The sequence below is a fragment of the Lipotes vexillifer genome, unplaced genomic scaffold (assembly GCF_000442215.2).
Source record: "Lipotes vexillifer unplaced genomic scaffold, Lipotes_vexillifer_v1.1 scaffold1701, whole genome shotgun sequence".
NCBI lineage: Eukaryota > Metazoa > Chordata > Mammalia > Artiodactyla > Lipotidae > Lipotes > Lipotes vexillifer.
The window spans coordinates 451971-462678 of NW_006794217.1; the positions used below are offsets into that span (position 1 = coordinate 451971).

A 10708-nucleotide genomic window follows, 5' to 3' on the forward strand; every position below is an offset into this window, starting at 1 on the left:
GAATAATTAAAAATTGAGCTCCCCTCGAATTCCCGCCTCTCCAGTGACACGAGATGTCTTTCCTTCCTTTACACACGCATGGCCAAGGGCTCACCTTTATTGGGGGTAGGGCCGGTTGTATCTTCTCACTAAAGTAGAGTCACGCTGCGGTTTCGTATCACATCCTCACGTCACGGACATTGCTTCAGGCCCCTGTATCCATGTGCAGAAGAAGAAATCTAGACATTTATAGCTACGTGAAAATGGAAACACGGACATTGGAGTGGCCATATGTCATCCTAAGTCAAAGGCGGACGGTTGTTGGGGAGGAGGTCTCGCAGGCCCAGGGTGACAGTTTGCGGTGCAGGGAGCTACTGAGGCCGACGGGGCAGCGCAGCAGAGATGCGGCCCAGCCCGGCAGGCAACCCATCTCCCTGAATGGGATTGCAGGTCACGTGAATGACTGCTCCTCAGTCCTCAGGATGGCGAGGTAGTGACAGTCTCCTCCGGGGCTGGCTCAGGACACAGGTGTCCTCATGGCTGGGGGACTGTGAATGCCTGCAGGCTTTTGGGGGGGAGATCTTGAGATGGTCATGGGTCACAGAGACACACAGTCTTTGAGATGAGCAGCCACGCTCTTGGGACTCTGGGTGCAGAGGTGAAAGCGCCAGCGCAGGGGCCACGGACGAGTGTGCAGTGTTGTGACAGTAGCACTGAGGTGGCCCAAGTGCCCGCGTCAGGGCAGCGGCTGAGCTGTACGGTGGAACATTCCAGAGCCTGCAAGTGAGGAGGTCGATGTGCTCGCTTTGTCACAATGCTGTGCTTTTCCTGGTGCTTCTGCCCCGTCTTCCGCTCTCTGTGGGGCGAGGAGAGGAGCTTATACACATAATGGTGTGTGTGTAGAAATAATGCACTTGGACGCTTCCAGCCTGTGTAAAGTTACATTTTCAGTTGTGTGTGTGACTGTTTCCTTCTCAGACTGAGTTTGAAGACAAGGGGCCCTGTCATCTGCACCTCACCTGGGGCAGGGCCCCTCTCCTGCTGCCCCGTGGGCACCCAGGGCCCCTAGGCTGTGCTCTCCTCTATCCCTGTTCCCCTGAATGTATTTCAGCCTCTTTGGACGGTTCTTAAGTTTCGTATGAAGGGAAAAAAACGTGTCAAGTTTGCATTATGGATTTTGAACTGCTGTGTGATCTTTCCAGGGTATCTAAGGTGACAGAGTGAAGAGTTGAAATGATTTCGCTAAAACAGTAGATTCATGTTATATTCACTAATGATTTTACTAGGTGGACGCCCAAGTTAGAGAAACTCTCAGACTCATGTTCTCCGGAGATCAGCACGAATCTTCTCTCGAGTGGCTGCTCCAGAAACTGTCTGCTCAATTTGTAAATAAGGATAACTTGCAGATTTTATTACGAGATTTAGAGCTGCAGATACTGAAGAACATTACCCACCACATTTCTGTGACAAAACAGATGCCAACTTCTGAAACTGTAGTATCTGCTGTGAATGGAGCGGGCATTTCTGGAATAACAGAAGCGGTAAGTAGACAATGAGAATTGTTTAAAATTCACATGGTAGTGAAACTGATCATCTAGGTATTAAGCTAGCAGATTTTTAAATTTATTTATTTATTATGTATGTATGTATTTAGCTAGCTAGCTGCACCTGGTCTTAGTTGCAGCACGTGGGATCTTTAGTTGCGGCACGTGGGATCTAGTTCCCTGACCAGGGATCAAACCCAGGCCCCCTGCATTGGGACCGTGGAGTCTTCTCCACTGGACCACCAGGGAAGTCCCAAGCTAGCAGATTTTGATGTTTTGTTCTACGAATGGTCTTCTAGGATGTGATTATGATATAAAAAGTGCTTAGCTCCACGCAGGGTGCTGGGAATGGTAAGCTTCGGTGTTACTGTTATCACACTGCTTCTTAGGAGTACTTTATACTTTATTAATCTTTTTGTCCCAAAGACTTGGTCTCCCTGGGTGGCCACATACCTTCTGGAATTACACAAAAATTTCCCATGATACAGTCCCAAGTTACCATCTCTAACGCTAGTCCTTGCTTTGTCCACTTTTTATGGCACTGGGGGTTCCGGCTCTGAGACTTTCTTGCCTGTGTCTGAGCCGGGGTCCCCGCAGTTGAGAGCAGGACTGAAGTTTGGGATTGCTGAGACAGCCCCCGTGCCCACTGTCCCCAAATAGAGTTAACTGAAAACATGTCCTTAATTTCTGGGGTCGTCTCCGTGTGTGCCTCCACTGCCCAGCAAGCACGTGCCATCGTGAACAGCGCCCTGAGGCTGTACTCCCAGGACAAGACTGGCATGGTGGACTTCGCCCTGGAGTCCGGGGGTGAGTGCCAGACCCCTGACCCAAAAGTGCTACTATCAGCGGGAGGCCACTCAAGAGGCTGTTACCTGCCCTACGCCCAACAGTAGGGAGCTTGTTAGAACTTTCAAAGATCTGAGAAAGAGCATTATTCTAGGTGAGCCCCTCGTGTTCTGCCTCAGAGCACAGCCCGGTTCCCCCAGGAGCTCTGGTGGCTGTGCTTGCAGCTCACGCGTCAGCTGTGGGTGTGAGCCTGTGAGATGACGTACATCAGCAAAATCTCAGTTTGGGGGCCTTTCAGTAGCTTTTGGGTTTTTCTGGCCATAGGAGAGTTTACCACCACAGAAATTATTGATTATTCACTTATGATCTTGTGTGTTGTAAAGTGTGTGGGTTTTTTTAAGTATAGAAGTCCAGTAAAAAGAAACTGACCCTAGAGCAGCATGGGTCAAGCTGAATGAATAGAGGGAAGGATGGGGGTGCTATTCTGGTTTCTCGAGGAAGTGGTCCGTTGAGTCTGGAAGTGCTGCGTGGACATGGCACAGGCCCTGGACCAGGTGTATTGGATAAACCAGACTTGGTTTAGTGAAGCATCGTGTCCGTGGACTTCTGTCACCATCCCTTGGTGGCGTCCAGGGCAGCACACCCGGATCACACATGGGAACACGTCTGTGAAAACGGGAATGACGTTATATCAGTGCAGGGAGCATTTTGCCACCATATGTGTTAGAGGAAATCTTGGTTTTCTAAATTTTTAAAACTTAGGAATTGCAGATGAGGGCTGGGTGACTAATACGGTCTCTTGGAGGAAAGGAGGTTCTTGATAACACTTCAGTAATAAAGGGTGAGGGCCTGTGGGAGGGGTGGGGACATCAACCCACAGTGAGTGTCAGTCACCTGCCCCAGCCGTTCAGGGCACCAGGCGATGGGGCTCAGAGCAGCCTGGCGGGGAGCTGCGGCCCGTCCCCATTGCTCACCTTCTCACGGGGGCTGAACAGACAGTGCAGGAGGCTGCTGCTCCCGGCGGACACCACTAGGTTCTTCCAGCGTCAGAAGTTAGTAAGGCTGCTAACTGCTCTTCGTATATATTTTGTTTAGAATGACTGTTTTAGAATATTAAGTGATTTTAGTTTTGTGTTTTGAAATTCAGTGATTTCTGAAGAAATCATTTTCACAATTCAGAAATGACGATTTAACAGTTCAGTGGGACCAGTAGTTGTCATTTTTTCTTAGAGGCATAATGAGTCCTCACAGGTTGGTATGTTATTAATTCAGAATTCTGATAATCCTGACAAGGCTGAACTGAACGTTCTGTTACTGAACAAAACATATATTGGCTCTTTTTAAGTGAAAAAAGTGAGTCACTGTATTTAAGAAGACACTTTTTTAGAATGAGAATAAGATATTTTAAAAAGAATTCAGTGGTTCAGAAGTTTGGACCTGCTGGTCAGCTATGTCAAAATCACATTGTTTTCTTGTTTAAAATTCCATCCCATCCAATCCCCTCCCCCGTTATCAGGTGAGAAGCTCTAAAAGGGGCCTGCGGCTGCATTTGCAGGTGTTCTGAGGGGTTGTGATGTGCAGCCAGGTTAGGGACTGTTGACTTTTAGAATACAGACTGCTCAGGAGTTTTTAGTTTTATTACTCACTTATTTGTTTTTCTTTTTAATTTATTTTAGTTGATGTTTCTTCCCACACCAAGTTTATTCGGCCTGCTTTGGCACCAACATCCTGTCTGTCCTATTTCCTGTTGAGGGGCAAAGTGGACTTTTTTTTTTTAACACTCTTTTTATTATTATTATTGAGGTATAATTCACATAACAGACTTCACCATTTTCAAGTGTACAGTTTCATGGCTTTTAGTATATTTATTATGTTGTACAACAGTCACCACTATCTAATTCCAGGACATTTTTTAAAAAAATTTATTTTTTGGCTGCATTGAGTCTTCGTTGCTGCGCGTGGGCTTTCTCTAGTTGTGGCGAGCAGGGGCTACTCTTTGTCGCGGTGCGCGGGCTTCTCATTGCGGTGGCTTCTCTTGTTGTGGAGCACGGGCTCTAGGCGCGCAGGCTTCAGTAGTTGTGGCACACGGGCTCAGTAGCTGTGGCTCACGGGCTCTAGAGCGCAGGCTCAGCAGTTGTGGTGCTCGGGCTTAGTTGCTCCGCGGCATGTGGGATCTTCCCGGACCAGGGCTTGAACCCGTGTCCCCTGCACTGGCAGGCAGATTCTTAACCACTGTGCCACCAAAGAAGCCCCGGGACATTTCTGTTTATTTCCAAATAGAAACCCTGTCCTTGTTAGCAACTTCCTATTACCCCAGCAATTGGTAATTGTCATAATATTTTATCACTTTGGCCTATTAAGTAGGTCCTCTGAAAACCTGACAGGTAACACTGGCGCCTGGTTGAATTCATTATTCTTTATTTTAAAACGTGAACAAAAGTTCACTCAGAGTCGCTGTCCCTATAGTGGCAGGCGGGGAGCCCAGTATTTTAAGAGTCTTTGGTGGGCGGTAGGGACTGTGTGTCCTAAAGCAGTTGTGAACTGTTGACACTGAATTTGGAAAAAGTAAAATTAAGAATGGAGTTGATCTTCATGTAGACGATTGTTTATATGAGTTAGAAACGGGAGAATTTTTAGAACATTTCAGATAAATCTCTACAGGTGGGTAGTGATATTGTTTCCGAAACAGTAGGATAAGATGCTGAGACACATTTCAACTCTGCTGTAGGTGGGAGCATCTTGAGTACCCGCTGCTCTGAGACGTATGAGACCAAGACCGCCCTCATCAGCCTGTTCGGCGTCCCGCTCTGGTACTTCTCCCAGTCCCCACGCGTGGCCATCCAGGTGAGCAGGTGTCCGGATTGTCCTGTGCGGGTCGAGGCCTCCAGCACAGTCATGGTGCCGGCTGAGCCCGTTTTAGGGGTGTGCTCGTTTACCTTCTTGTTGAGGTGTAAGCTGGAGCATGCGGACCCTCAGTCTACAGCTCAGGGGATCTGCATCAAGCGGACACGTCTGTGGACCCAGGAGCACAGTCCCAGCGCCTCTAGGTCCCCTATTGCCCCCTCTCACCTCACAGGTGACTTCTGATGCCATCTGTTGGTTCTGCTTGTGTTTGACTGGTGCAGGCGAGGCTGCCTATCCTGTCCTGTGTCTGACTTCACCCATTTCTCGGGGGTGTCGCTCTCCGTCAGAGCTGGAGGGCCTCTTCCACGAGGAGGTTGTGTGTTGCGTTTCCTCGGTGTTTCAGGAGGTGGAACGGGTGGAGACGCGCAGGTGGCGTCAGGAGGAGCCCCTCTCCCTCTACACGTCACACCCACGGCTGCTCAGGGGACTGTAGGGCCCTGTCCTCCGGTGCCTTCTGCAGAGGCGCTGGGCGCCCTGCTGCTGCAGGGCCTCCCTTCACCGCCCGGGCTGTGCCCACGCAGGACTCAGGGCCAGAGAGCTGCGGCGCTCAGAGACGTCCACCGGACCTCGGCACTAACGTTAATGACAGTTTTTGAAGGAAGTTTCAGTAACTCCCTCTGTGTGAACCATGCACACAGTAGCCATCTCTCACTTAAAAAGCACAAATCCGATCTCAGAGTCGGGAGTTGACTTGAGCATCCAGTCAGGGCCAGTGAACCTCACGTTTTGGGTCCTCCAGTCCCGTCCTAGTGGCCATCTTGTCCTTGGGGGCTGCCCGGCTTGGCTTTTGTCGTCTGAGCTGCTTGGACTGACCCTGCTGCCCTTGGCCCCAAGCTGCAGGGCTGTCCCAGAGGTCGAAGGGCTCCAGAGGTCTCGACGTTCCGCAGCAGGTCCACAGCCTTGTCCCTGGGCTGCAGGTTGGGTCTGGAGCTTAGGTAGCGGCCAGTACCTAGGTGCTGGGTGGATGTGAAGGGGCAAGTGGAGGCGGGCCTGCTGGGAACATCCTCTCGGGAGAACCGCACGGCGCCCTGGACGGGAGAGTTGAGACTGAGGGACTGAGTCATAGGTGAGGGGCTGCTCACGGGAAGCCAGAGTCTGCAGAGGACCCAGGACTGGCCCCTCTGCTGCGGCTCAGATCAGGCCTGTTGGAGAGGGCGCAGCCTGGCTCACCCCAGAGGAGCCCGGCAGCCTCTGCGGGCGGGAGGGCTGTGCCAGGGGCCCGAGCCCCTCACGCAGGTGGGCAGCGGCGTGTTTGGAGGGGCAGGAGACGCACGCATGGCATCGGGGTGAACGGGGAGTGGGGGCCCACATCGTCCTGGCCTCCGAAGACACGCGGCTCTGCCGACTTGACCAAGCCCTGGCGTGGGCTTGTGGCTCCTCTGTTGCTGTTAAAAGTGCTGTCACGATGAGTGTGCGCCGCCTCTGCATCTTGTGCCTGTGCCCGCGCGCTCGGCTGGAGGTGGCTCTCCAGCAGTCAGAGGGTAGCCGCATGCGCCGATGCTTGGTCTTGCCCGGCGCTGCTTTCCCTCGGCGATGGTGTCGGTGTGCAGGAGCGCGCGTCCTCACAGCGTGCACGGCACGTTTTGTTCGGTGCAGGGTTGTTGGCAATCTGTGAGATGAGACATGGTGGCACCACGTCATTTAAATTCGTAATTTCTTGTTTTCTGTAGGGCGGTGCATCTTTTCCTGTCTGAGGACCGCCGAGAGTTGTGTTTCTCTGAGATGTGTGCCGCCCTTTCTCTTTAAGGTTCTGGCTGACTCAGCACTCGCCTCACAGTGCACACAGTGGCCCTTTGGGATTAAGTCACAGATGCCTTGCCTCACTTTGTCTTTTGATTTTGCTCACGACCATTTCTTACCAGCCAAAATTCCACTTTTCCCCCCCAATGTTAGCCAGTTTTTTCTCTTACTGCTCCTGTTTTTCGAGTGGTTAAGAGCTTGTTCAGCTATTGAGTTTTAGTGTTTGCCTTTTCCCCAGCCTGACATCTATCCAGGGAACTGCTGGGCGTTCAAAGGCTCCCAGGGGTACCTCGTGGTGAGGCTGTCGATGAAGATCCACCCGACCACCTTCACCCTAGAGCACATACCAAGGACCCTGTCACCCACGGGGAACATCACCAGCGCCCCCAAGGACTTCGCGGTCTACGTGAGTGCACCCCGTCCCAGGGCGGCCCTCCTCACCCCGTCTGGGAATCTCCTGGAGATGAGCCCTGCAAACGCTGGGGACTTGAGTATATTACCGGTGTTGCTGTCCCCCCCTCTGCCCACTGACCTCTGAGTAGCCACTAAATGTGGAGGGAGACGTTCCAGGGCTTCCCCAGGGAGGGAGGCTTGGGGCGCAGGGCGACGACAACAGCCCAGCTGTGGGAGGACTGGCCTCTCATCTGCTCGGCCGTAAAGTCTGTTCTGACAACACCGTGAGGCTGAATGTACAGAACAGAATGAGGACGTTGGGAAGAGGACATCCAGAATCCCAGCACCTACAGAAGTCACCATTAACACTGGTGTTTTCCCTTAAAAAGTGCAGTTGAGGGACTTCCCTGGCAGTCCAGTGGTTAAGACTCCACGCTTCCACTGCAGGGGCCATGGGTTCAGTCCCTGGTTGGGGAGCTAAGATCTCATGTGCCGAAAAATAAGTACAGTTGAGACAATACCATTCATAAAATTTCACTTCCTGCCTTAAAGAAACAAACTGACCGTTACGTATTTGTCCATGGCATTGAGCTTTACTGTATCAGTTTCAGGTATACAGACAGCAGCAGCATCTGAAATCTGAACATATTAGAGCGTCACCACCCGTCACCCACGCTGGCCCTGGCCCTCTCACCCACAGGGTGTGAAGTGAGATCTTCACATGCTTCTTTAAAGAGCAGCACAGAGTGCCCTTGTCCACGTCCCCAGTTTGCTGTTGTTGACTGTTTCCACTCCCCACGTTTCAGGATAAGCCTCTTCACTTTTTGGTGATCCTTCAGGCTAGACACTCAGGTGGCGTTATGTTTCAGGGGTTCAAAGGGGGCCTTGGATTCATCACACCATACGCATTGTTAGTATGAGAAGTGTTCCTTATCTTGTAGTTCCCTTTCTAATTGAATCCTCTTTTTTCTAAATCTCTGCTAATTCCATAGATCTTACTTTAATCTACATTTCTATGTATTTCACATGCATGTTTCCTTTTTTGTAGATTCTGGTTTTATTTCTATTCATTTATCTTTCGGTATCTTAGTTTCCTTATGAATATTCGAGCTTTTTAATATAAAAATATTAATCATAGGGCTTCCCTGGTGGCGCAGTGGTTGAGAGTCCGCCTGCCGATGCAGGGGACACGGGGTCATGCCCCGGTCTGGGAAGATCCCACATGCCGCGGAGCAGCTGGGCCCGCGAGCCATGGCCGCTGAGCCTGTGCATCCGGAGCCTGTGCTCCGCAGAGGGAGAGGCCACAACAGTGAGAGGCCCGCATACTGCAAAAAAAAAAAAAAAAAAAAAAAATTAATCATGTGTTATTCTGTTACAGATATACTTCCCACTGTCAGTCTTAATTTTGTGTTTAGTTACACCTGCTCATTACCTGTAATTTCTTCCATGGCAGTTTTGTACCTAGAAAGTCCTTTCCCTTTATGAAACAGACATTAAAATTAGTCACCTGCACTTCCTACTTGGTTACTTTTTTATTGTGGGAAAATACACAGAACATAAAACTTACCATCTTAACCGTTTTTAAGTGTGCATGCAGTTCAGGGGCATCAAGTACATTCATACTGTTGTACAGCCATCACCACTGTCATCTCCAGAATGCTTGTCATCTTCCCAAACTGAGGCTCTGTCCCTGTTAAACACTGTCTCCTGTCCCCCAGCCCCCGCCGGCGCCTGTCCTCCTCTTCTTGGCTGTGTGAGTTGACCTCCTTGGGGCTCCACACTCTGCTGACCTGCCCTCCTTTCCCCAGGCTCATCACATGCCCCTGGGTTTCCACTTGGGAGCATGGAGGGCTACAGTGGGCCACGTGGGTGTCGAGTGTGTTCTGCTACCTGTTAGCTTGCCCTCTCCCAGCTTCAGTTTTCCTGATCTGTATAACGGGAGGAATAATGCCTACCTCACGGGCTTTGTGATCTGCGAGAAGCCCTTAATAAAATGCCCAGTACACGGAGGACCTTACTTTAATGGAACAGTAATTTCCCTCTCCCAGTTACCTCACGAACCGTTTTTCCTTTATTTAGTGACTAGATGGTTTTGTTTCAGGGATTAGAAAATGAGTATCAAGAAGAAGGGCAGCTCCTGGGACAGTTTACCTACGATCAAGAAGGGGAGTCACTACAGATGTTCCCTGCCCCGGTAAGGATCCTTGCGCTTCACACAGGCTTCAGGCTCCCAGGTCTCCTCACTGCTGCCTGCGTCCACAGGACCTGCCAACACTCACAAAAATGCCCACAGGGTGTGAGGGCCAACTTCTGAGAAAGTGGATCTGAGCTTCCTAGCTTTTCTGTTCCTGAATGAGCCTTTTTAGTATATAATTTGTTCTGCATAAATGTGTCAAGGGTGATGAGTTCTCAAGAGTTTCACCTGAACTTTGTGTCCTGTGATAGATGATATAGTTCACGTTAAAAGCTTAATCTCCAACTTGGCTGTTTAATCTCAAATCTCTTACCTGGGGAAGTGATTGGGCTTGGTGGTAGTAATATGAAATAAGTGTGTTTTGTTTTTGTTTTTTTTTCCCCTCCTCAATTGCAGAGAAGACCAGAAAGAGCTTTCCAAATAGTGGAACTTCGGATTTTTTCTAACTGGGGCCATCCCGAATACACGTGTCTTTACCGGTTCAGAGTTCATGGAGAGCCTATCAAGTAAAGAGACTACTCACTGTTCTTGTACATTTTGTATATACTGGGACAGCCTGGAACACTGGAATCCTTCATGGACACGGGCATACAGAGAGCAGTATAATGTCACCCTTGAAATAAACGCACTGACTGCCAGCAGGACGACTGCCAGCAGGACGACTGCCAGCAGGACGACTGCCAGCAGGACTTGGGTGTGGAAGCGATAAATGCTGACACCCAGCTTGCTGTTCTGTCCACAGGAAACACTGCATGTTGACTGCTTGGGCTCAGAGACCCGCTAGCTACAGGTGGTCTCTGTGGAGATTCATTTGAATGTATAGTTAGTTCACAAAGATACTTACTTTTGGCCTCTGGGGGATTTGTTTTTGAACATAAAACTCTTTGTATTTGCTTGACATCAGGAACAAAGCAAAGGAAGTTAAAAGGTTTGGAGTGTTCTTGAAGCCTTGACAGCGGCCTTCACTGGCCCTTTTAAAAAGGACCTTTTGGGGCAGATATGTGTTCAACCCAGCACACGTTTCTTTCAGGGAAGAACAGTGTCACCAAAGTTCAGAGTTCTGAACTCCCTTTCTTTAGGCTGAGATTCTCCTCTGTTCAGCACCAGTAGTTCTTTCAAGTCACCAGGTGGGGAAGTAATGAAAACGGGTTCTCCTGCCTAGTTTGCT

The 10708-nt window shown here is 50.1% G+C and overlaps 1 protein-coding gene across 1 annotated transcript in view; it reads left to right on the plus strand.

The window, feature by feature from the left end:
* SUN1 (Sad1 and UNC84 domain containing 1) overlaps positions 1 to 10050 on the plus strand; it is a 35027-nt gene extending 24977 nt beyond the window's left edge. Inside the window, 6 exon segments of the mRNA XM_007467082.1 lie at positions 1266 to 1520; positions 2246 to 2330; positions 5038 to 5153; positions 7192 to 7359; positions 9448 to 9540; positions 9937 to 10050. Coding sequence (XP_007467144.1) covers positions 1266 to 1520; positions 2246 to 2330; positions 5038 to 5153; positions 7192 to 7359; positions 9448 to 9540; positions 9937 to 10050 — 831 coding nt within the window.
* Positions 10051 to 10708: the final 658 nt, after the last annotated feature.